The sequence below is a fragment of the Lycorma delicatula genome, chromosome 9, assembly GCF_047948215.1.
Source record: "Lycorma delicatula isolate Av1 chromosome 9, ASM4794821v1, whole genome shotgun sequence".
NCBI lineage: Eukaryota > Metazoa > Arthropoda > Insecta > Hemiptera > Fulgoridae > Lycorma > Lycorma delicatula.
Genome location: NC_134463.1, coordinates 38,100,383 through 38,125,734, shown reverse-complemented (window position 1 = coordinate 38,125,734; position 25,352 = coordinate 38,100,383). Strand labels below are relative to the sequence as shown.

The 25,352-nt window shown below is 29.0% G+C and overlaps 1 protein-coding gene across 3 annotated transcripts in view; it reads right to left on the bottom strand.

Moving 5' to 3' along the window:
• Top3alpha (topoisomerase 3-alpha) overlaps positions 1–24,210 on the bottom strand; it is a 65,453-nt gene extending 41,243 nt beyond the window's left edge. Inside the window, exons 1-5 of one of the 3 annotated variants that reach the window (XM_075374995.1) lie at positions 23,914–24,210; positions 14,739–14,996; positions 10,018–10,227; positions 8,231–8,364; positions 2,703–2,821 (exon numbers count right to left, since the gene is read on the bottom strand). In XM_075374995.1, the coding sequence (XP_075231110.1) occupies positions 2,703–2,821; positions 8,231–8,364; positions 10,018–10,227; positions 14,739–14,948 (673 nt within the window). In that variant the 5' untranslated portion in view covers positions 14,949–14,996; positions 23,914–24,210. Of the gene's footprint in view, positions 1–2,702; positions 2,822–8,230; positions 8,365–10,017; positions 10,228–14,738; positions 14,997–21,796; positions 21,812–23,913 lie in introns of those variants that run through there. The other 2 variants (XM_075374993.1, XM_075374994.1) reach the window with 2 other exon arrangements.
• Between the last annotated feature and the right edge of the window lie 1,142 nt (positions 24,211–25,352).

The window sequence follows — 25,352 nt, the reverse complement described above, 5'->3', positions numbered from 1 at the left end:
TTTATGTTTCTAAAACAATGTTAGTTATTTAATTTTGATACCATAGTAAAAAATTATAGACATTGTTTTTTTAATATAGAGTTCTGCTATTTACAATTAGGTGGAGGACATGTTACTTTCTTTTTCAAAATGGCATGTTATTTTTCATTCACTTTCTTTTAAAGTTCTAGAGCAATGAAAGTTATTTTAAACCATAAATTACAATTGTATGCTGTTTATCATTTTAATACTCTTTTATTATGAAACGAGATAATTTTATGTCATTTTCTTTATTGTTGCACTCTGCTCTTACAATGATTTCGATTTCTTTTTAATACCATACTTCACCAACACTGATTCTTTCCATGCCACAATGACATTTACTTTACAGCCTTACAACCAATATTTGAAGTTAAGAGTGAAGATATCACTTGTAGTGCTGAGTATCATCTGAATTTCATTGGGCACAGCATACTGTTATGCAACTATGTATTTGACTCGGTGAAGATGGCACCAGGAAACTGATGCACACATCACTTAGCTTAGTTTTTCAAAATTAATGATGGTGTAACTTTTAAAATCCTGTGCTTTCATCATTAGCTTATTGATATCTAACAAATAATACTTTTTTTTTTCTTATATATATGACATTCAAAATAATCTTAAAATTAATTTAGAGTGAATTTCATAAGACTTAATATAAATTGTAATGTTATATAAAAATTAATTGATTGATATCTATTAATTAAGAATATCAGCATACTAAACAAAAGAGCAATAAAAACAAAGAAAATATACATAAATTTTCTTAAACACTGGCTGCCACACTAACTATACAATGCCTGTCCACTTCTTCCCATTTTTCTGGCTCACATCAAATTCCATCTCTTTCCTCTTTTTGTCATGCCTTCTACTTCTTTACTACTCATGTAGTCATCTCCTTTTCTTACTCCTATCTCATTCATCCCCCTCATTCTTTGTTCTCTTGACATATTTTTTTTTTTTTGTTTAACCTCTAGGGCCAACACTAAGTATTGCTTCAGAGGATGATATGAATTATTTGTAGCATGTGTGAAAATGCCATGCCTGACCAGGATTCGAACCCGGGACCTCTTGATTAAAGGCAGAGATGCCACCACTTGTGCCACAGAAGCCAGAGTTCTCTTTACATGCCCATAAAATATAATTCTATATCAGTCTATTTTACCCAGCAACAGTCCTCCTTCAAAATTCCATTATTTATTTACTTCTCACTCCATCCTACCTTGTCATTCCCACTGTACTCCTTAGAAATTTAATTCAAATATATATGGTTTACATATCTTATTTTCATTTGACAAGTGTCTGCTTCATATGTAAATATTCAGATGAACTAAAACTGTCCTGTGTACCTTTGTACCTTCTTACTTATCTGTAGTACATATGCTCTAAATCAAACGCTCCATACTTTTCCAAAATGATTATGCTTGCAAAGTCCTTACATTTATATTAATTATATATAATAATAATAATAATAATTATATACTAATAATACATTATAAATAATTTATATAATTTCAATGAAACTGATAAGTTATTATTTAATCTAATTACTGAAGAAATTGTTAAAGGAAATTAATATTTTAGGATTACAACATTCAAAGACTGTTGTTTAAGTTGCTGGTGATGTATCTCAGAATTTGTTTCACTTTATAAAATATTACTGTAAGGGTAACCCTTGACTCACATTTGTCTACACAGATATCTAAATTTTCATACACATCTTGTTATTGTAGAAATTGTTTTATTGAATTTTCTTTTTAATATTATTTATCTTTTCCCATTTCCTCTATCCACTTTAAAGGAGGTATAACTTATGCAAAGTTCTATAATTCTACCTCCACATAATGATCAATAATCTTTTTTAGTTAAAATTATACCTCAGATTTTTCTATACTAAATGTCACCCACTGTTTCTTTTTCTCTCCACAAATTCAACTTCCCTGATCCTAACTTATCATTACATATTTCCCACAAAACAAATAATCTGTACATACTACTACCCTCTCAGTTTCTTCTCTGTATTTTCTTGCTACCTTCATCAGTACAAATCACACATGAATGAATAACAAGGTTAACATTACACTTCCCTATTACAAGCTAACACTCTGTTACACCTAACCTATATTCTTTTTTTCTATTTAAAAGAAACCTACATAGGCTACTTTTATCATAATGTCCTTTTCACAAATTCCTTTCTTTATTTTTTAATAGAACCCTATATTTCTGGTACACACACGAACATATGTATATTCAATATTCCAAATTTTAATCTATTCTTATTTCTATTTTAGCTGAGTTTAGTGCAGCATTTTCTTAAGATTTCTTACAGTTTTTAAATCACCATTACTGGATTGCAACGTATTATAACTTCATCACAGCCCTACTGTTAGACACTTTATACAGTACCTATAAAACCTTTATAACCATCCCAGCATAGTTAAAGTATCCATAGTACTTATCCCCAGCAGGCAATCTCTTATTTTCTATTACTGCCAATATCTTATGACAGAAAAGTTATAAGTTAAGTTACAATTATTTTTATTAAACATTTTTAATATGAGTTTTAGTAGAAAAATGACACTAAAAAATAATTTTTTGGATTAAAAACAACTTAAAATTATACATTTTCAAAACAAAACATTGCTTCTAAAAGGTAACAGCTCAGTAACAATTTTACTTGCCTATTCTGAGATCCAATTCAGAACGAACATCCACAGCTTCACTTAATAATTTATTAGGCTGCTCTAATGTTTGAAGAGATCTCAATACTGACTGCCTAGTTATTTCTGAAAACTTTGCTCTAAAAAAAAAGTTCTATATTATCACAATGAAATTGTTACAAATGAAAGTAAACAGCAAAAACCTGATCAGCCAATAAAATATCAATGTTTCTTGCATTTACCTATAACACCCTCAAAATTTTAAAATGTGTTAATAAGGGAAAAGATATGAACAGTTAAGAAAAACACATTCAGCACCTTTTAATGAAGTTTTAAAGGTGTATTAATAAAAACTTAATTAAATACAAGATTTTGCTGAATAGATAGAATAAAACAGGCACAAAATTTTTATTACAGCAGAATTATATAATTTAATACAAAAAAGGATATCTTAAATTTTTTTTGTTTAATCTCCGGGTCCACAGTTAAGCATTTTTTTCCACAGAGGATGAGATGGATGCTTTGTAGCATATGTGAAAAATGCCATGTCTGACCGGGATGGCATTTTTCACTACAAAGGACTACTCACTACTTAACTGTGGACCCAGAGGTTAATTTTAAAAACCCAGAAGTTAAAATATTCTTTTTTGCTTTAAAATAAATACAAATGCAATTTGTTATGCATGTTGATAGCAGTATAGAGAAGAAAAAATTTCATTCACAAGGAAACATACATAGACTCTCCTGCAGAACAACCATCGTGATAGTGCAAAATATATCTCTCTTATAATGAATGGCCTAACACAATTACATAAACTTAAGAGCTATGAATGATAAATGTGTGACTAAGTAGTTTGGTTTCAATACACATTATGCAATATACTTTTTTTTTTATATATATTATTAATGTTACATTTTTCCAAACAAATCATTGATTCTTTCTTTTTTAATTAAATAATTTACCATAATATTACTTATGACTACACATTTCCCACTCATTCAATATCTAATGTTACATTCAGAGCAATGCTACTTCCCAGATTTTCTTTATTGTTTGTTTGCACCTCATTAGAAAACATTTTATCCCAAACTTGCTCTTAAAACACCCCTTTTCTGATGAATGAGTTTGTGCCAATTATCCAAGCTGTCCAAAACAACTTTCACCCTCTTGTCTACTGAATTCACCAATTTTCCTAATAAAAGTATTACCATTTATAACTAATCTATGTACATATGTCAAAGAACTTTAACTATAATGGTTGTAGAAGATCTGACATGAATCTCAAAAATGACTCCCAAAAATACACAAAAATTTTAAAAAATAACAAGCATTCCACATTAAGATAACTAGGGTAAATGAGAAATACACAGCTTCCTGCTGCGTTCTTCACAGAGCCAAATATATAGTTCCAAACAATAAGCCATGCCCAATTAAATGCAGGTGCTATTCAGCATTACAAGTGACACTTTCACTCTATACACACTATAAGTATTTACTGTAAATTGAACATCATTACTATAAGGGAAAATAACTACAAACAGTGCCACTTATTCCTTACTTGCTTCACATAACACCCATAGCAAATACAAAAAACAGATAGGAAAACCAACAAATTAACGAATCCCTTTCTGTTTAAAAACAATGCATTATATATACATACTGATTAAAGCAGCAGGATATGCTTTAATAGTTGCATATCCTGCAACTATTAAAGCATAATAGTTGCAGTAAAATAATTCTAAAATAATTGAAAGAATTATTTTACATAACCTCAAAATAGCATTTCCCAATGGTGTTTTGTTTCAATCAGAGATTATTTCAAATTCATTCATTTATATTCTTAAACTACCCATAACATCTTTAGAAAATCCTACTCTGTATACTTCTAGCAGCCTTCACAACTTCTATTTTCTTTAAATAATTATGAAATTTCACAACAGGTCAAATCTTAACATTTTTTAAAATTATACCCTTTAATTTTTGTTCACCCAGTGACTTTTCAATTGCAGTGGCCCAAAATTCATTTACTTTAATCTTTTAACTATAATAAAGATTAATTTTCTATTCCATTTTTATTTCCCATTCATTCTGCCAAATAAATAATGTTACATACAAATGTCAAAAAATCTTCATTATAAGTCCTCAAGCTGAACAATTTTTATTTAGTGCAAAATATTGTTTTCTTTCAATTTAATATGATTCTCCATGAACATTTTACATTTTTTATAATAACAAAACCTAAAAACTTTCAAATTTGTTCAATAAATCATTCAATTTGCATTTCAATAAAGAAACCGGTATTTACTCCTGGTTATTAATCAATAATGATTATGATTCTGGAATTGTTTCTAGAAAAAGTGAAATAGAAAACACCACAACAGTTTTTCTTAGAATGAGAAATGTCTTCAATAGCCACAGTTTAATTATAAATTCAGAATACAAATAACTTGGTATTATGTCTTCTTTGTATTATTATATGGTGAGTCTTGGACTAACCTACAAACATTACTGAAATACATATATATATATATATATATATATATGTATGTATACGATGTTGTGTTCTATTTTATTAACACAAATTATGAATGACCATAATCATCTTACGCAAAAACAATAAATAAAATAATAAAACAATAACGACAAAGATAAATAGAAAAAGCTTTGTTATTAACAACAAAAATTAATAATAAAAATAATTTTAATAAATAAAACTCAGAGCAAAGTAAAATAATTATCTGCTAACTTCAAATAAAGTTTGCCTTTCCATGATGAGCTAAACACATTGTTAACACGATCTATACTAATACAAGGGCTGTCCAAAGAGTAACTTACATTTTAAAATAAAAAAAAAAAGAAATTTTATTATATACACTTGAAAGGGACGATCTTAACTATTTTTCTACATAGCCACCATTTAGATTGAGGCACTTATCATAACAATGCACAAGCTTTTCAATTCCTTCTCTATAGAAATCTGCCGCCTTAGATTTTTGGCACCCATCTTGCGTAAAACTTGTGATAACCAAGTTTCACCGATACAATTTCATGCAATAAACTTTGTGAAATTTGGAGAAAATGAAGTGAGAGTTCTGTAATCATAATTTAGCAATTTTCACAAATTTTATCTTTGATTTTAATCGTGAGTTCATCAGTCACAAGGCTAGCCAACCACTGCAGTCCTCATCATGAACATTGGTGCAGCCATTTTTAAACTGAATATACCACTGCTTCACTCCACCGTCACTCATTATTCCATCTCCATACACATCACAAAGTTGCTGATGAATTTCAATTGGTTTGAGGTTTTTTGCCAGTATAAACCTAATCACTGAACGCACCTCACAACTTATGGGATTTTCTATTGAAGTATGCACATTTCAATAATTCACAATGAAAAAAATAGAAAAATCACAGTCCACATGCTACGACAGCTTGATGAATACTGAGTATAGAAATGTTTTGACGCCAAGATGGCAGCTCTATCCCCACCCATGCTAGGCACAAACATAAATTACTTTCTGGACCGCCCTCGTAAAATTAATAAAAAATAAATTTGATAAATACACTTCCTACAAATACATTAAAAAGCAACTTATATAGGTAAAAAAAGCACTTAATACATTACAAACTTAACTTAATTTAATACATTAAAAAGCAACAATGTAATGTTCCTAGAAACAAACATCCACTTTCATTGATAAGTAAATTAAAAGAATCTTAAAATATGTTGTAACAAGTTACAATAAAACTTACACTACTATTTATTTCTTACATTAAATAACATTTCATTACATTATCATTAAATAACATTTTCAATACTTTTCCTTTACCAAAAGCAGTAAAACTAATGAAGCATATAAATGAATCTCAAAATATGCATTAATATATTAAGCACAAATATCATTAAACTAGTATAAGTAAAGCAGTCCTGCCAACCACCATTACTAAATGATGAAACTGTAATGCATTAAACATAAAAAATTAAACTACTTTGTTTGAGTGAATTGTTGTTATTGATCAGTTATTATGCAATGACAAGCAAGTTAAGATCAAAGTAAAAATATACTTAATTTTAATTAAATTTGAATGATGTAGGAAATATATGCTGCCATTTATTCTTTATTTCTTATACAAGGTCTAGCAGAATGATCTGACGATTTTGTAGTCATCGTTATGTTGGCATAATTGTCAGTGAGAAGGCAGGATCACTGTTTCACCTAGCATTTTAGTTGCCATACCATTTTAGTTGCCAACCATGAATTGGTCGGGTAAACATTTGCATTTGTGATAAAAATCTATTTTAAAAATGATTCCCTTATCACTGCACAGTGTTAATTTGCAGACATTTCAATTTAAATCAAAACATGGCTGTTCCCAATAGGAATGCAATATTACTGTGGGCAAAAAACTTTTGAAATATACTATCTGCTTTAAAAATGAAATCAACCAAACAAAAACAGAGCAAGAATGCTCAAAAGCATTGACATTGTAATGTTAATAAGTCATAACATAGTCTCCACGATGTTCAGCAGTTAGGCATGCTGCTGTACTAGGCATTTCTGATCGAAGTGTAAAAAGAATTCTCCAGGACAATCTTCAGTTCCACCCCTACAAACTGATGTTAGTGTAGAAGAAACTCAGTGTAAGAGACTGGGTATCTGTAAAAACCGCATGCAAATTCATGCTTGAAAATGTCCACCATGATGTCATTATTCTTTTAAGCAATGAAACACATTTCACCTCTCTGGATTTGTCAGTAAACAGAATTACCATTACTGAGCTGCCAATAACCCATGAGAACTTCATCAGCAACCACTTCACAATCAATAAGTTACAATGCGATATACAGTTTCAAATTCGGTATAATAGGTATATATTTTTTTGAGGGGTCAATCAATACACAGTATGATGAGAATCATCAGTATGAACGATGCTGCTAAACTTTTTGCTACAAACTTTAGGTGATGGAATTTCATTCCAACAAGATGGTGCCACCAACCATACGACAAGAGTTTCCATGGAAGTTCTTTGTGAAACCTTTCTAGGGCATCTGATTTCACAACATGGTGACATTCTCTCGTCAGTTCACCTGACCTGGCTGTTTGTGACTTTTTACTTTGGGGCTATCTTAAAGAAAACGTCTACTGTGGTTAACCACATTCAATTGCAGAACTGAAGGAAGCCATTCAACATGAAAATGCAGCAGTTCCATGAGCACTGATCAAACAAGCGATGGAAAATTTTAGAAAGAGGTTAAATGAGTGCTTGAGAACAACAGGAAACATTTTTATGACATAATTTCAAGTAAATAATGAAAATAATTCAAGTAAAATATGGAATATTGTAATTAATACATATAAACATTAAAAACTGCTTTTTAATTTGATATATATTAAACTTTGTAATACTATAAAATATATATTTTTTATTGTACCTCCAAAATTGTCAATCATCCTGCCGGACCCTGTACAATAACTGTTCAACTGTACAATTTGTTACAGAACATTATAATTACCTAAAAAATGAAATTATAATCTTTCCTCACCTGTATACTGTAATATTAGGTTTTTTTTCTTTACATACACTTATTATTTCAAAACCAATGTTTTCACCTTCTCTATCACAATCAGTCCATATTATCAGAGTATTACAAGCCCTAACTTCCCTCTCCAATGTCCTCTAAAATTATACAAAAAACACTAATATTAATAGACAGAAAAAAAATCATTAAATTATGAAACATTAACAGAATTATTGATATGTTTACCTATTTAAAGTGAAGATTCTCTAGACAATTTAAAAACAATCAACTTTTTAAGTGATCAACCACATCAGATTTATTAAACACAACTTTTTTAAAACACATGAAACTTTCAGTTGCTCTTGCAACCATCATCAGTAACTACTCCTTCATCAGTCAATGATAACAGAATAAGAATTTAACCTGTCAACAACAGATGTTACTGCTGACAGTTTTAATTTTTCATTTACACAGACACATTCTTTGAGAGTGATCTAACAGGATGTTGGACTAAAAATAGTCGTGTTGTTTAATATCTATTTGTTTGTAAAATCTATAATACTTCGAGTGCATTACAGTGTAGTACTTTTTTTTTAAATTATGTCTAGAATACCAGATCATTATTGTAGATGGATTTGTATCAATGACATGGCTGGAAAATCTGGCTCTATGTTGCTACAGTTAAAAGTTCAGAGGCAACAAGACTGTTTGATCATGTTCTGTGTAAAATAGTTTTGTTTCAGTTTTTGGTACTGAAGACTACATAGTACAGAGATTTTTTTTAAATCTGAGAAAACATTTCCTCAGTATTTATTTACCTATGTTATGAAAACTTATACTTTTTTTTAATTTGTACTTATTTTGGGTAAGAGTGCATCAATGTATATGCTGTTATTTCAGTTTTCAAGTTCTTCTGGTGACCTGCCAGTTTGTGGTGTTACACAAAAACAATTAATCAAAAACAATCTTCCAATTATATATATTATAAACCTTACTATAACAAATCAATTTATAAGAATTTTAAGAAAAACTTCTGAAATAGTCGCTGATTCATGAGTCATCTCTATTTTGATAATGCTTATTTTTCTCTGCTGCAAAGCAAACAAATGATTACTTTAATACTATGTTTTTAGAAAATTCCTGGTAATTTTCATCATCTGAAGCCTCAGTATAAAGAGTACCCTTCAAATTTGATTGTTTATATTTTGAGTCTCATACTCCAAAGATTTAATCATTTGGTGTAATATGCATGAAATTTTCTTACTCATTATTTCAGTTTTAGAGGCAATCATACAATCACTACCAACCATCAATGTTTAACACTGATTTCATTACTTTAAAATAGCATAGAAAGGCTTGAATTCTGCTCAACATAACATTATAGTTGCTTTAATCACATTTACTAACCTTGCTTTCAATTATTTATTGTTTTGCTTGGCTAAGAATTGTTCTACATTCCCTTCACTAAATTCAATCTTATCTTGCAGCCTATATAACACTTTTTAAGTGTATGATACTTTCAATTGTTTTACTACAACTTTTGACCGATTCACTTATAAGTATTAAATATATCTGAAATTTCCATCTTCTCACACTAGCTCATATTCTATCTATGACTTGTTGATCAACACTATAATATATTTACTACAGTTTAGATTCTGCAAATAAACAACAGAAAATAATCCCAGAATAATTTCACTTATCATGTACACCTGACTTTTTTCCCTGAACTACCTGGACAAAAATTATGGATAACCTGTACAAATAAAATCAAATACAAGAAACCTGAATATAATACAAGTGAAAAATACCTTTATTTTCTGAGCATCTTCGGTACAATTTTTAAAGACAGGTGCATCAAATAACTGAACTGGCTGACAAGACTGCCAACCACGATAAGCTCCATTAAACTCCCAATTAAGTAAATGACCTGATACTGATGTCATAACCATTTCATTATTCCTACCGAACACATCACAATTAAATTCATATATTTTATTATAAACTGAAAATCCTTCTCTCTGAAACAAATAAAAGAAAAAAATGTTAATATACTCGGAAAAATTATAACAATGAAGTAATTCCTTGCTACTTATGAGAAAAATATTCCAGCAATTTATCTCCAATAGAAAAAATTTAATGTGGACACCATGACAATCCTTGTAGGCCTATTAAATTATACACATTTTTTGCTGCACATCATATGAACTTATTTTATTTGAAAGTGAGTTACGATCCTCCAATTCTTTAATAAGGTGGACAGTTACACAATTGCTGAAAAATTAGTTTTTATTAACATCAAATATTTAAATAGTCCAGTGTTTGACGGTTCTTGCTCAGAATTCTATAGAACAAAACCGACTGACGTGAAATTTGGACAGTAATTACGGAATAGCCTATGGAAAAATAGTTATATAGTGCCGATGTGTGCTTTTACCTTGGGATGGACGCCACTCCTTCATGGGGGTGGAAATTATTACATTCAAAATAACTGTCGAAATCGATGAAGGAGTAAATTCTAAGTAAAAAATGTACTATAAAATTTTTTGTAGTCAATACTTTTTGAATTATTGGTGATTGAAAATGTTGATTTTTCAAAAATAATTCAAAAAGCTTGTTTTATTAAAAAAATTATTGTAGCAAAAATGAAGCTTGCTACAATAATAAAACTTATAGGATATTTTTCAAAGTACTTGAAAAGACCTTTGGCTTTAGTAAAAGTCATTAGCATGAAAACTAACGGAATTATGACGAAAATAAAATGGTTGTCTAGCTTTTTTGGAGAAAAAAATCAGTAATGAAACAAATGACTTTTCCGTAAGAATTGGAATTGAACGTAACACTTTTACAATTTACTTTATTTAAGTACTAACAATATGTTCTAGCAGTTTGACCGGTTTGGAATGACTAAATATGGAAAAAAGGTCGATTCAAATTTGATTTTTTTTTTGAAATTTCTTAAAAAATTTATTTTTACACAATTAAAAAACTGAAGAAAATACGTGAAAAAAATGCTACAGTAAACAAAAATTTGTTTATTTATTTATTATATATAACATTTTTTTTTTTATTTCTATAAAATAAAAATTGACTGAGATATCACCGTTAGAAGTTTGCATTTGAGTGCGAGGACCACCTTCCCCAAGCTCTTTACTCAAAAAATAACAAAACGAAGGACGCAAGGAATCTGAACTTTACATGCCTTGTAGCCTTTGAAATTCCCTGCAAAATGGGTTTTTGAGCAATTGAATAGCTTAAAAATGAAAGAAGTTAATGTTGAAAAAACAATCGCATTTTTTTGGTAAAATTTTCAGAGCATGTAAATTTTTACATTCTCAACAGTTTCGAAGCATTTATGAATACATGGTTTAGGACACTGCAATAAATTATAAATTACATTAACAACTGTAAAAAGTTTATAATTTATTATAAATGCACCATTAAAACACTTAAAGCAGTTAATAACTAAGTTTTTTTTTGTTATTAGGGTGGATTGTAAGGGTTGCAACATTGTAACACACCATAAATTATGTTTCACAATTGGAACAATGTTTATTCTACACATTTAAATGATTTTGAGCTACAAAACACTTACATCTATAATTTTAACAATTTTTTTTAATAAGGGGTGTTTTTAAGGGTTGAAAAGTTGCAATAAATAATAAATTATATTATAAAGAGATTATATATATATATATATATATATTATAAATAGATATTTTAATTCATTACAAATGCACCATTAAAACATTTCAAACTGTTGAAAACGAATTTTTTTTAATTTCATCATAAGAGGTGGTTTCTAAAAGTTGAATAATTGTAGTAAAACATTATAAATTATATTCCACAATAAAAAAGAATGTTTATTCTACATATTTCAATCTATGAAACGTTTAAATCTATGGTTTTTGAACTTTTTTTAACAAGGAGTAGTTTTCACCCCAAATAAATAAAAAGTACACATCAGGAACATATAACTTTTGAAGCAGAGGGTTAGATAAGCTTAACTGCAAATTTTCAAGAAAATCGATGTTGTACGAAAGAATTCTGAGGTAATACTCTATTTTATCGTCTAACACTGGACTAATACAAATATTAATTCAGCAATCTTACATGAAATATTAGGATAGAGTAACCTTTATTACTCGTATTACTAGATCAGTATTACTCATATCTTCATGAGTTGCTGATTAACAAAAGTTTCTGATTTCTGGTATGCTGTATAAATAAAAGTTAATAATAATTAAACTATTCTGTTTAGTGAACTCCTGTATACTGATTACATATATTAATTTCAACCTTACAGTGTAAAATATTCAGTTTTTACTATTGGATTATTTCATGGATAATCAAAAAATGAAAATGAAATAATCATACACGAAAAAGAAAAATAACATGAAGAAATACATTTCAAAAAAATGAAGATAAATGAAAGATGAATATAAAGAGGAAGAAAATGTTAAGAACAAGAGAAGAATAAAAAAAAACTGAGAGAATATGATAAATATAATCAGGAAGAAAATTTTAAAACCAAAGAAAGAATAAAAAATTAAAAGATGATGATAAATATAAAGAGGAAGAAAACATTTAGACCAAGAAAAAAATAAAAGAAAGAATTTGATCAAACCAAAGAGCAATTAAATGATTGGCAACAAAAAACGAAATGATGATTTAGGGAGAATATTGTCCGACAATATCAGAGGAGTAATAAACTGAAAGGTAAGAATTTTTTACAATTTATTAAAGATCGGGCATGTATGCCCCAGTGTATATGTTGTTCTTGAGAGGATCTATTTCTCAGTCACTCTGTAGTTAACTTGAATATAGATAACATTAAACAAAAATCCCAGAATAATTAAATAAAATTACACAGAAATTAAACTTGAAAATCCAAAAATAATACAATTCTGAATTCCAATTTTCAATTAATATTAAATAATCAGATGTTTCACCAAATCTATTACATACACACATATGTATGTAATAGATAATATGTATGTAATTTAATACCTATTAAATTACACACACATGTTTTTAAAAATACATAAAATTTTATTTTGTTAATAACTTCTGAATTTTCCAAATATTTCATTAATTAGAATTTTATTTGGCTATAACTCTGGAACCAATGAAAATAAGTGCCACTTATGATATATTGTTGAAAAGCTCTGAATGAGAGCTTATTACTGCAGTTATAAAAAGTCCAAAATCCAAATTTTTGGGGATTCTGGGTTTTTTTAACACTTTTGGTTCAATCGATTGCAATCAAAAGGGGAGGTGCAGAACAGTCCTAAATCCAAAATTTCAACATCCTATGGCTAATCATTTTAGAGTTATGCAAGATACATACATACATATGTATGTACAAACATCACACTGAAACTAGTCAAAATGGATATTTCCATTGAAATTTGAAACCAAAATTTTTCACGATCACAATACTTTCTGTATTTCATACAAGGAAGTACAAAGAGGGGTTGTGTTATTAAAGTACAACTCTATTACAATTATTAGTACAGTTCTGTCTGTTTGGGTCAGGAAGCAACAAAGAGCCAAATAATAAAGAATATCACTTCAAATACTGTCTTTTCAATATTCATTAATTTACACTCTAACTTTGACTTTCTCCTACGATTCTTTCAATGATTGATTGCAGTTGCTATCATTTTTTTTTCTAAACTAACACTGACTGCAATGATCACTAAAATACTAATCAATGATAATTAACAGCATGTATTAAAATTGCATCTGACATTAATTCCAGCGATGAACAGGAACTGTTTCAGTACCTGTTCAATTGCTTGGTCATGGCTTTGGCAACTGCGATTTTACTGTACTTCACACCCCTCAAATTCCAACATGATACACTCTTGAGACATTACAAGTGCTACAAAACTTTCAGGTTGTAAAATACAATTTAAAGTCTTATCCAATGCCAAACTTGTTCTAATTAAGCTTATTTATGTCTCATATTCTAGAAAAATGGCTTGTTTCAGAGATTCTGAGAGAACTGTTTCAAACCAAGGCTTTACAACTTAAAAAAGGAAATGCTCTTTTCCTCTTCATCTAATGGAGGAAGGATTTAGTGGTATTTTTATTTAGATACCTTTCATGGTAATTTGGAAATTTGAACACAGAGAATATGAAACTATTTAATATGTTTTTAAATTATCACAAAACTTCTTAATTTTAAGCAGACAGATTAATATAAAAGCACAATAGTTTAAATGAATGCAGTAATAGTTAAAACTTTTAAATACAATAAGTCATCATTAGCCCCAGACAAAGATACTTGTAAATATGACATTTATGTAAGAAGTTTTTAACAAGTGCTATTAACAACAGTGCACAGAAAGTCCACTGTAGTAAATTATCATAGTTAACTCTAAAAGGAAGGACAAGTTTCTTATTTTAAAGGCTACATTACTTAACAAAATATCATCTTAACTATAAAAGCCAGTCAATCCATTCTCCTGCTTTTAACTTCTGCTTATTTTAATGAAAGTGATATATTATTATTAAATAAACTCACCCTTCGTGCAGACCCTTTAGATAATATATTAGCAATATTTTTAGCAGCATCATTTTTTTCAGCTACATTTAGAACTTTCATACCTGAAGATATTTTTTCATTGGAATTCTTAAATAATGTTTTGGGTGAAACATTTAACTTTCTACTTAATACTGTATTTTTTGTTAAAACAATGCACAGAACGCTTTTTATGATCTTTTCAAATAACATTTAAATTAAAGACAAATGCACTATTTATGAATGAAACACTTTTTATAGCTGAAAAAAAAATTAATAAAAATTTTTAATCTTCATGTAATAATAGGATAATAAACAAAAAGCACAACTTTAAAAAAAGTACTTCTAAATTCAAAAGTCTCCAAGTAAAAACCTCTAGTGTGTGATTTATGAATTCCACATCACACCAATTTATTTACAGAGCCACAAACTAGGTCATTTTTTCATCATTTCTATAAAAGATGTATAAATTTGTCAAGAGAAGTGTCTATTTTTCTACATACGTTATAAATCTCTGTCATCTCACTACACCAGGTAGAAAGTAATACTTTGGAATGTATATGTTTTTGTACTCATAACTTCTGAATAACTTTCACAATTTTTTATATAAAAAACATTCTTCTATTTACATCAATCATGCAATGAGTAACACTGAGCGAGACAATTTGAAGAAATAAAATAACAGAAGGCAGATGGCATTTTCTCCAATCTACAAAACCATAATGAATGAACTCATGAAGTGAGATAAAAAAATTAAGTGCTTAAAAGGTTATATTTACATATTTTTTAAACATAATACACCACTGCATAAAATAACCAGACATTTGTTTGCTTTTAATAAAATAAATTTACATTCACAACAAAATGTAGTTAGAAAAAGATAAAAATCTAGCATAGTGTTTTCACAGAAATTCTCATCCAAATCTTCAGCATATATAAATTATTAAAGCAATTTAAAAGCAGTTGTATATGTATAATCAAGTACAAAACAGTTTGTCAACCATTGCAGGTTAAGTATATTATTTAAGTATAATTTATCTTAACAGATCATACATGCTGAAAATGGGATGATTCCATAAAAGCACTCCACAGGTTAGTTTGTAAATTTTTCTCACCATATTACATTGTACACACACATGCACGCACGCACAATTTTAAAAAAAAGCTACTGAATTTACTTAAATATAAAAAACTTTTTTACTAATTTATTTAAAAGTTATTGAGGTAGCTATCATTACAATTATAAAAACAATTCTGCTAGTAAATGTTAATTTGCCTATCATGGAAGGAATCTTCAGTTCTTTCAAAAAATATATTATAAGTAAACAATTTCTTTTTAGAAATTATAGACAAAAAACATATTTTGACAAGTATCACTATCATTTAAAATCACGTCAGCATTTTTGGAATTTCATCAGCAGCAGTACACAAAGGTAGAATCAAACATTATCCTGTGTGTTCAAAATCAGTAATATTAAATGATATGTCTTGATTTATTGAATACCCATAATAGTAAAATATTTTGTAATAAATGATTGTATAACACACCAATAAATAAAACAAGTTACAAAAAACACCTTGCATTTTCACAATGGCTATTTTGCTGAAGAAGTGGCAGTGACATAACAGAAAGAAATGCCATCATCTATTATACTACTACTACTACTTCTACAATAAATTTTAAGATGCATATGGGATTCATAAAATCAGTGAATTTATAAGGGTTTAATGGTATATGCCTAAAATACCCTAGTGAGTACAATCATGCGGTTTCATCATAATATCAAGAAAATTACCTTGCATAAAGTTATGAAACTTAGACAAGGCAAAGAATACAATAATGATATCATTTGTTTTGACCTATTACATATATAGCAGAATACATACAAACATCATTACATAGTTCATGCTTGACCAATTAATCCGTTTCCATTAATTTTTTGAGAAGTTAATTTTATAATCAATTTAACACAAACATAAATTTGCACGTGGTTTGAGTCATACAATAGCAAAACATCAATTAAAACCTCAGTAAAAATAAAGACAATAGAAAAAAAATTTCCTGTATAAGCAGTTTTATTTGAATAATATTTTAGTAGATTTTTAAACAGTTTATTATTTTTTTTTAAAACGTCCTAATGTGGATGTAAGCAGTCTGGATGGTTGGACATCTGGAAAATAAGCATCCTACTGTATTATACATTTTTTAATTAACATATTTAATTTAAAATATTTACTGATGATCATTTAAAAACTGATCAAAATACAGTTGCAAATAATACTTTTTTCTATTTTAAAAATATTTATATTATGGAAAATGACCTTTTTAATAAAATATAATAAGCTTTAATACAACTTATCATTTTATTACTGTTTTTATTTTCTAAAACAACGTGGAAAACTGCTTCTCAATCTATTCTACACTGACTATTCAATTCTAAACATCCTAGGTAATGCATGACGTATATGGCAACTACACATTTTAACTAAGTGATGCATATTTTGTTACCACTAAATAGCCATTAGATTAAACCCATTAAAGTAACAAATAATAGTTAAAAATATTTTTAATTAAAAAAAAAAAATATGAAGAAATTAGAAATAAATAAAGTCTATAAATATACAGTACAGAAGTAACAATAGATCTGCAGGATCTTGGCATGATCCATATATGAATTTTAATGGTAGGATTATTACAAATACACAATAATGTTAATTTAAGCACTGAATAAAAGAACAATTACTAAACATAAGAAATATCAAAAAATAAAACAATAATAATAATAATAATAAAAGTGGGATATATTTTTTATAATACATTAATCACACCCGTCATAATATTTACAAATAGCTATTCAACAAGATAAATTACTCATTAGTACAAGTTAATTATAAATTAATGTAATATAACATGTATAAAAGTAAGTGGATATAAATAAATAAACAAAGATTTCTCAACTTACAAAATTATGCTTGATTTTTGTTTTTTTAGCAAAAACATTCATTTACATTATAGAAAATTCAGTAGACAGAATTATATATACATCAGATAAAAAAATTCTAAGATAAGACAATTCAAGATAACTGAAATGATAAACTTATATATAAATGTTTTATTTTTTTCTAAAAGAAATATAAATATCTCACCATAGAGAATCGTGTTAAAATATCTTACTTCAGATTTTATTGACTCTTGTAATTAAAATGTCAAAAATCAATTATTTTTTTGAGTGAAAGAGAAAATTATGATTATTATTAATCAATGTTTAAAAATTTGTAGAATACTAACTCTTTGTTTAAATTTCTACAGATATAGAAACCTGAAGATATTAAATATTTCAAGGATGAAAATGATATGATTATATGATAATTATATACTCTGTTTTGAGTGGTAGAGGCTATCAAAAGAACTTTAACAAGTCCAGACATGAATTTAATAATGTTATAAAAAGCAGGGAAGATAAAAGAATTTGTGTATATAACTGCGAACGAATACTGTCTTAAAAGAATGAGAAATAATATTCCAGCTATTCCAGGATTGGTAGACGACCCATGCAAACCATATTTTGGAGCAGAGGTTAGCAATGCGGCGCCTGCAGGTGCATGGCACCCTCGATGAGATTTTATATGTCCTCACTATATTAAACACCTACTAACCATATCAGCATCACGAGTATATAAGACAATATAATTGCGTGAACTCAGTGTCAGCAAATAGCAATCAAGGTCTTACACTGACACACTTGCTACTTAGTAAGTAGGAATATTCTCAGTTCTGATAAAATTGGTAGTATGTTACCGTATTTTGCTAGTTACTATTATTGACTACATTTTATTAGTACCCATATCATGCAAGATAGTTGTGCTTTTCACTATCAATTACGTATCGCACTGGTTAAACAAATTTAACCCATCAAGAATAATTGTAAAAGAAAAAGAATTTATTGTTTTAATGATGTTTTATTGACAATTGTTTGTTGCCAATTTTTTTATATTGACTTTAAATGCAAATGTATCTGCTTATTGTGCAATAATAGTATGGCTCCCCCAATAACTTTTTAATTTATTTTGTGCCCTTACTGACAAAAAGGTTGCCGACTTCTGTTTTAGAGTATCAGTACTTAATTTTTCACAATGCCTTTTCAGTAGAGAAGTTCAAAATTAATTGAAAGAGGCTTCAATAATATCAATATACATTTGGCAACTAAAAAGGAAAGTGTATCTTGATGTAAAGGGATAAGCTGTATTTTAAACAAAGATTGGAAACAGAGATCACGAATCTAGAGGAACTAAGTGTATTACAGTCTGGTAGATTTTATGAGGCCAATTTATTAATTCAAGAGCATTTATTTTAAACAAATAAATGGACTTTTGTCAGGATCATGTAAGCACAAGTGGGCTAGCATAAAGTGTTATTGAAAGTAGAGACATGGAGAGGAGGTAGGATATTCCAGCCATCTCAACTTCAGTACAGTCAGTACAGTCATGTCAGAGAAAAGGTTCCACGTTTGGTTCCGCAATGTAACATGGTGAAGTTTCTCATGGGTATCAAAACCCTCTGACATTTAGACTAGATTGCATGTGCCATTCAGGGATATGATGTCATGTACCACGTCTACGACTAGGACAGCAAATTTAATGGAAAGAATGAAGCTGTATAAAACGTCACAATAGGCATTCAAGGGTCAAGGAGTGATGTCTTCAATGAAGACAATAGACACCTTACTTCAGAAATGGGTATCAGTCATGGAAGAGTGCATTCATTATCACAAAAGATTTGGGTTTTCCAGTCTGTGTGAGGTGGATTCAAAGACTTTTGATCCGAAACAACAAATAGGATTGACAGGAAATCTGCCATAGCTTCTGAATTGAATTCATTGAGGAAAATAATTTCTTGCATTGAATAGTCATATGTGATGAGACAGTGTTTATCACTACAACCCCAAGTTGAAATCAGCGAATATGCAGAGGAGGGCTTTGTCCTATAAAGGTAAAAATGCATCCATCAGCCAGAAAAGTCTTCACAACCACCTATTGGGACTGGAAAGAGGCATGACTCATTAATTTTCTCCATAAATGTTGCTTGTGAATACTGCATACAATTGCCAGTTCTTGGACAAGGTGAAAGAAGACAACAGAAACAAAAGGTACCATCAGCTAGTCAAAGATGGTAAATTCCATTTTAATTCAAGAAATTTAAAAAAATTTTATTGCATAACTATTTTTGATTTTGATGATACTTTGTATATGATAATTACCCACCTTGTAGTCGCAAAAAATATTTTTTTATATTTAAAAAACGTTTTTTCTTGTGTAATAGACTATTTTTTAACTTGCCAACAGGTAAAAACAACCATTTTCGTCACTTTTTCCATGAACTGTAGCATTCTTATTTTACATCATACAGAGGTCAAAAAGGGCTTTTTAGAAGGAGTAAAGTCGGAACTTCATCTTAGTTACTCTAAATTCATTTTGTTACATAACCAAATCTTATAATCTTTACTTAAGTTACATTTACAATTTTTGTGGAATAGGTGGAAAAAATCTGAAACCTTTACAGTAGTAAGTACTTTTTATCTACTTTAAATCCCTACAAAATTTATTTTGTTACTCAAAGGGGTTGATGAGTAATGAAGCCATCAAAACCACTAAAAACACTGTTCCTTCTAACCGTGAACAATGTATCTGAAAAATTAAAAACATGTATTTTTTCAGATAATAATGCAGGCTTACTATAAAAAATATTTTGATATGCCTATAATGAAATAGCTTATATTCTGGATAGTTTGATACTTAAAGTACGACTCATATACATAAATTCCTGTTTAAACACGAAAGTGAATAGACATGGATGGACATGAATGTTTGCATAATCCTAAATGTAAACATTGTAGAAAGCTCAGCTAGTGTTTTGATTTCAATTGATGTCTTGTATTGTTGCTAGTGTGGTTAGGTAACGTACAATTTAATTTAAATTTTAATTTAAGTAATTTTATTAGCAGTAAACTTTTCTTTTATGAGATATCTTTTATTTTTAATTTTATTAATTAGAAATTTATATTTTAGCTATAGAGAAACTGGGATAAGACAAAGTGAGTTGCAATTAGTAGTTTTAGAATTTATACTAACTGTATTGATATTGTAAGAATCCTTGCATCTTATAAAAACAGATTATGGAGTGTTCAATTGGCATTTACACTGAAACAGTATGTCACAAATTAGCTTACACTAGATCTTCAGTATTGCACAATATTTTAGAGTTTACTGAATAGCAAATAACATTGATGTCTTTAAGAAGTGGATGAACTGAAACAAAAAAATCTGTATTTTTCGTAAAACCGAATATTTAGATAAATATTTTCATATTAATGAAAAACGTTGCTCTGACCCATTCAACTGTCACACTGATCTGGGTAAGAAATCTCTTTGACACTTTCAAGCAATCCAAATTTAAAATTAATTCCGGACAGAGCACTGTGTACAAAATGCTTAAACAAAGTACAAAAACCACAAAATTATACAGAAAGCAAACGAGAATGTCACAATATATTTGAGCCTCAATGTGTGATAGTCAAGTCAAAAGAATTTTTTTTATTAATTTTATGTTTCAGCACAATCATACATAATTTGTTTTTCTTAAAATTGTTAAAAGGTTTTTCTAAGAATTGTTTTTATTATTTTTTAAATGCTAAGCTAAGATTCCTTTGTTCTCAGTGAAATCTTTTTCATTGGTGTGATAAAAATAAATTAATCAAGCATGTCAATGAATAAAGACAGATAATTTTACACTTTTATTTACAATTAAAAAAATAAAAATAAAATAAAGTATATCAATTACCTCAATCCATTCTATGCATAATTATACCAGGTGATTCAAAAAGGACTTCACAACTTTAAAAGCATATAAAAATTTACTGAGATAACTTACAGATTCAGTTGAGGTCTAATTTCATAAAAAAACACATCAAGTTTTGGCCATGTAGTTCATTAGTATCAAATTCAGCCACCAGCACCATCGGTTATTAAAAATGGATATATTTACTGGTGTGGAACATACTCACTGTGCGTTTTGGTTTTGTAATTTGCAGTCAGCAACAGCAGTTCAATGTAATTTTCATAGAGAAGTCAATAGGAAGTCTCCTACTAGGTATAACAGTTTACTCTTGGCACCAAACCTTCATTGAAACAGGTTATTCTCTTAAACATATAAAATCACCAGAACACCCCTGAAGCTGCTGTGGAACAACTCAGGGAAAGCTTTGCATGTAGTTCACAGAAATCAACTCGATGTGCGTCACATGAGTCTGGCATGACTATTTGGCACATATTACATAAACGACTGCATTTGAAGCCATACAAACTAACCACAATTCAACAAATTACAGATGACAACAAAGATGTTCAGCAGCAGTTTTGTGTGGAAATGATGGATAAAATTGCACACAACGATACAATTTTAGACAATGTAATTTTTAGCGACAAATTAACATTTCACATCAGTGGCAAAGTGAACGCCCATACCTGCTGAATACAGGATCGATAAAACCCTCATGAAACTTTGCAGCACATTCGTGATAGCCTAAGGTCAATGGTTTTTGTGACCTAAGCAAACAAAACTTACACAGCTCGTTTCTCCAGGAGGCAACCATAAATGGTATCGTTTATCGTTCAAAATTCTCTAATTCGTCGGTCTAATTGCATTGCCACCTCACTCTCCAGATTTGAGCCTGCTAGATTTTTTCTTGTGGGGTTTCATTAAATATCAGTTTTATGTACCACCTTTGCATATTTGTTGAGTTAACGCTTTGAGTTAACATTATATCCCAACCCTGGAGGGGAAGACACATGCCTTGTGATGCTTCTGGTCACATCACAAGATAAATTTAATATTAATGCATTTACTGAATAACAATCGCATTATAAAATCTGAAGGGCAAACAAACAAGGTTCCTAACCACTATTTAATATAAATATTAAACTAGTTAAAGATATGTTATTGTAAATAATCCATTCGGAAATTATTCTGTGAAAAGAGAACCATATGTCTATACAGCAAAATTCTGAATCCTGTAAGTTTATATCATGGTGTAAAAAAAAATTTAATTTTGCAACAGATTTTGAAAATGTCTATTTTCAGATTTGTAATTGCAAGATCCAATTAAATTACACTATTTTTTTTCATTTGGCAATCAAGGTTATGTTTCCACAAATTTTGTGGACAAAATTCACAGCATCTGTTATGTGAAACTGAAAACTAGTATTAACAAATTTATAAAACCAGACTGCAACATTGTACAAAGAATATGAAATAATCCACACTGTCAAAAGTAGTTTCTGAAGAAGCTTCATTTACAGTAAAAGCTCGCTGAAACTTTTTATACCATTGGTATAAAGTTTTTATACCATTCACCTTAAATTAAATGGGATTTTGATAAATTTAAAAATTTTTAAACACACAAATAATGTGGATACCAAAATCAAATTTATCATGATACAATTTAACTGCTATACACTTCATTGAATGGGTAATACATGAACTAATCAAAAAATATTAGTGTTATAAACCTTGTTCACTATCAGTCAGTTACACATCCGGAACTATATTTCTTAATAATATTCACAAACACCATAGATAATAGTCAATTTTTCAGTGTAAAATAGTATACATTTATGCACGAACTCCATTAATCAATTTTCAAACAGAAATTATTATCTTAAGCAACTAATTTAAACATGTTATTATTGAGAAAAAATTTAATGGACTAAAATATTTACATCAAAGTAACCACAAAATTAAAATAATAAATCGGACAGAACACTAAAGAAGCAATCCATACATAACAGAAGTTATTTAATATCACGCACCTTTTCATTTAATTAATTTAATGACGTTTTTTTCCCCGAAACTAAAACACACAATTTTCTACTTATACTGAAACACAATATAACGAACAGATATTGACAATACAAGTTGAAAAATAGTTAAGACGAGTTTCACACTATAAAACAACCGTTTCACTCACTCACTCACACACACACACACCATACAAAAATTGGCGTAAATAAATTGGCGGGATGCTGAAAACACTGTAAGAAAAATAACCTAAAATGATATTACATAAGAACTCAGAAAAAAAAACTAATTTTCCGACTTAAAAGTAAAAGATATACTACTTACAGTACTCAAAGTAAACATCAATGAACATAATTCTTAGAATATGAGTGAACATTTTATACGTTAGGTTGTCAATCACGGCTACATTCAAAATAAATAAAATACAGCAACGCAGAACCGCTGCAGAATTCGCAATAATTATTCCAGACTATCAATCAACAATTCTTATCGTCTTCTGCCACTAAAAACATAACCTACAAGCCATAAACACGGCTCAAATTTACACACTGAACTCTCTATATAACTGGATATAACTAAAGCGTGAATACAATAAAGTGTTCTATATTGAAGCACACTCCAGCGCCACAGAATGAGAACTAAATAAAACCATTTTACGCTTGCACAACTATAATAGTTTTTGTAGGAATGTTTATTTTACTGAAGTCAGATAACCAAAAGAATGGTCATTTTCGCAACTCGTGCAGAAATTTACGGACTGTTGTAGAAAATTTATACAGAGATCAGATAAATAGAAATCAGTGTTCAAAATATAATATCAGAACACTTCTATGCATCGGTTTAAAATGTTTTAGCTCTACTTACCTCTAAATATGCGCAGTTTCATTTTAGTTAGTTCTACCACTTATTTAATAGCGCTAGTTTATGCTTCAAATTTTACCAATTCTAATGTAGTGGATCTCCTATCCAGTTACATAGAGATTAGTGTAAGAACATCAAGCGGCTACCAATTCTGGACGGAATTAAACTAAATTTTATGTTTTTGAATTCCACGGATTGACAGCCATATCGTAATCGACCTAATTCATTGCTTTGTTTCTTTTGGTGATTGCTAATATAGAAACCAATCACTTCTTTGTATTTTGGAAACAACCCAGAAATAAATAATTATTTTGTACAATAAGATTACTTTTTTAAAATCCATGAAGCATTAGTCGACTATAAGTCCTGTGGTTCCCCTACCAATGAGCCACCATGTATTTCATCTCTAAATGTCTTTATTTTTTTCTGTTCAGCCTTCGGAACCACCGTAAGGTATTGCTTCAGAGGAGAAAATTGTTTTACTTAATGGTTCAGTTGATTATAATGCATAGCTTCTCAGGAAGAGATTAAAAATTGTAAACATATCTTGTCATTAGGCTGTGTTGGTGAATTGGTGATGTTAATCTTTTCTCTATATATGACTCTTCATATTCCCACGTAAGTAAAATAGTAGTCACCATTCTAAAATGAAAAATCATTATACGTATGTTGATTACTAAATTGCAAGGCCTTAGTGGAAAAATTTCATTAAAATCAGAAAACAATCCAACTGCAGCAGAGACAAGAAGCCAGAGTTAATACAAGAGTTTAAGTTAAATTCTTTTACTTTTGCAAGTGAAAAGCAAAAAATAAAGGCTGACGTCAAAAAATTGATATCAGGAGGACCATGAATTACTGCACCAGGTTACACCATGCCTCTGCTCTGAGTATTTGAATTTTCA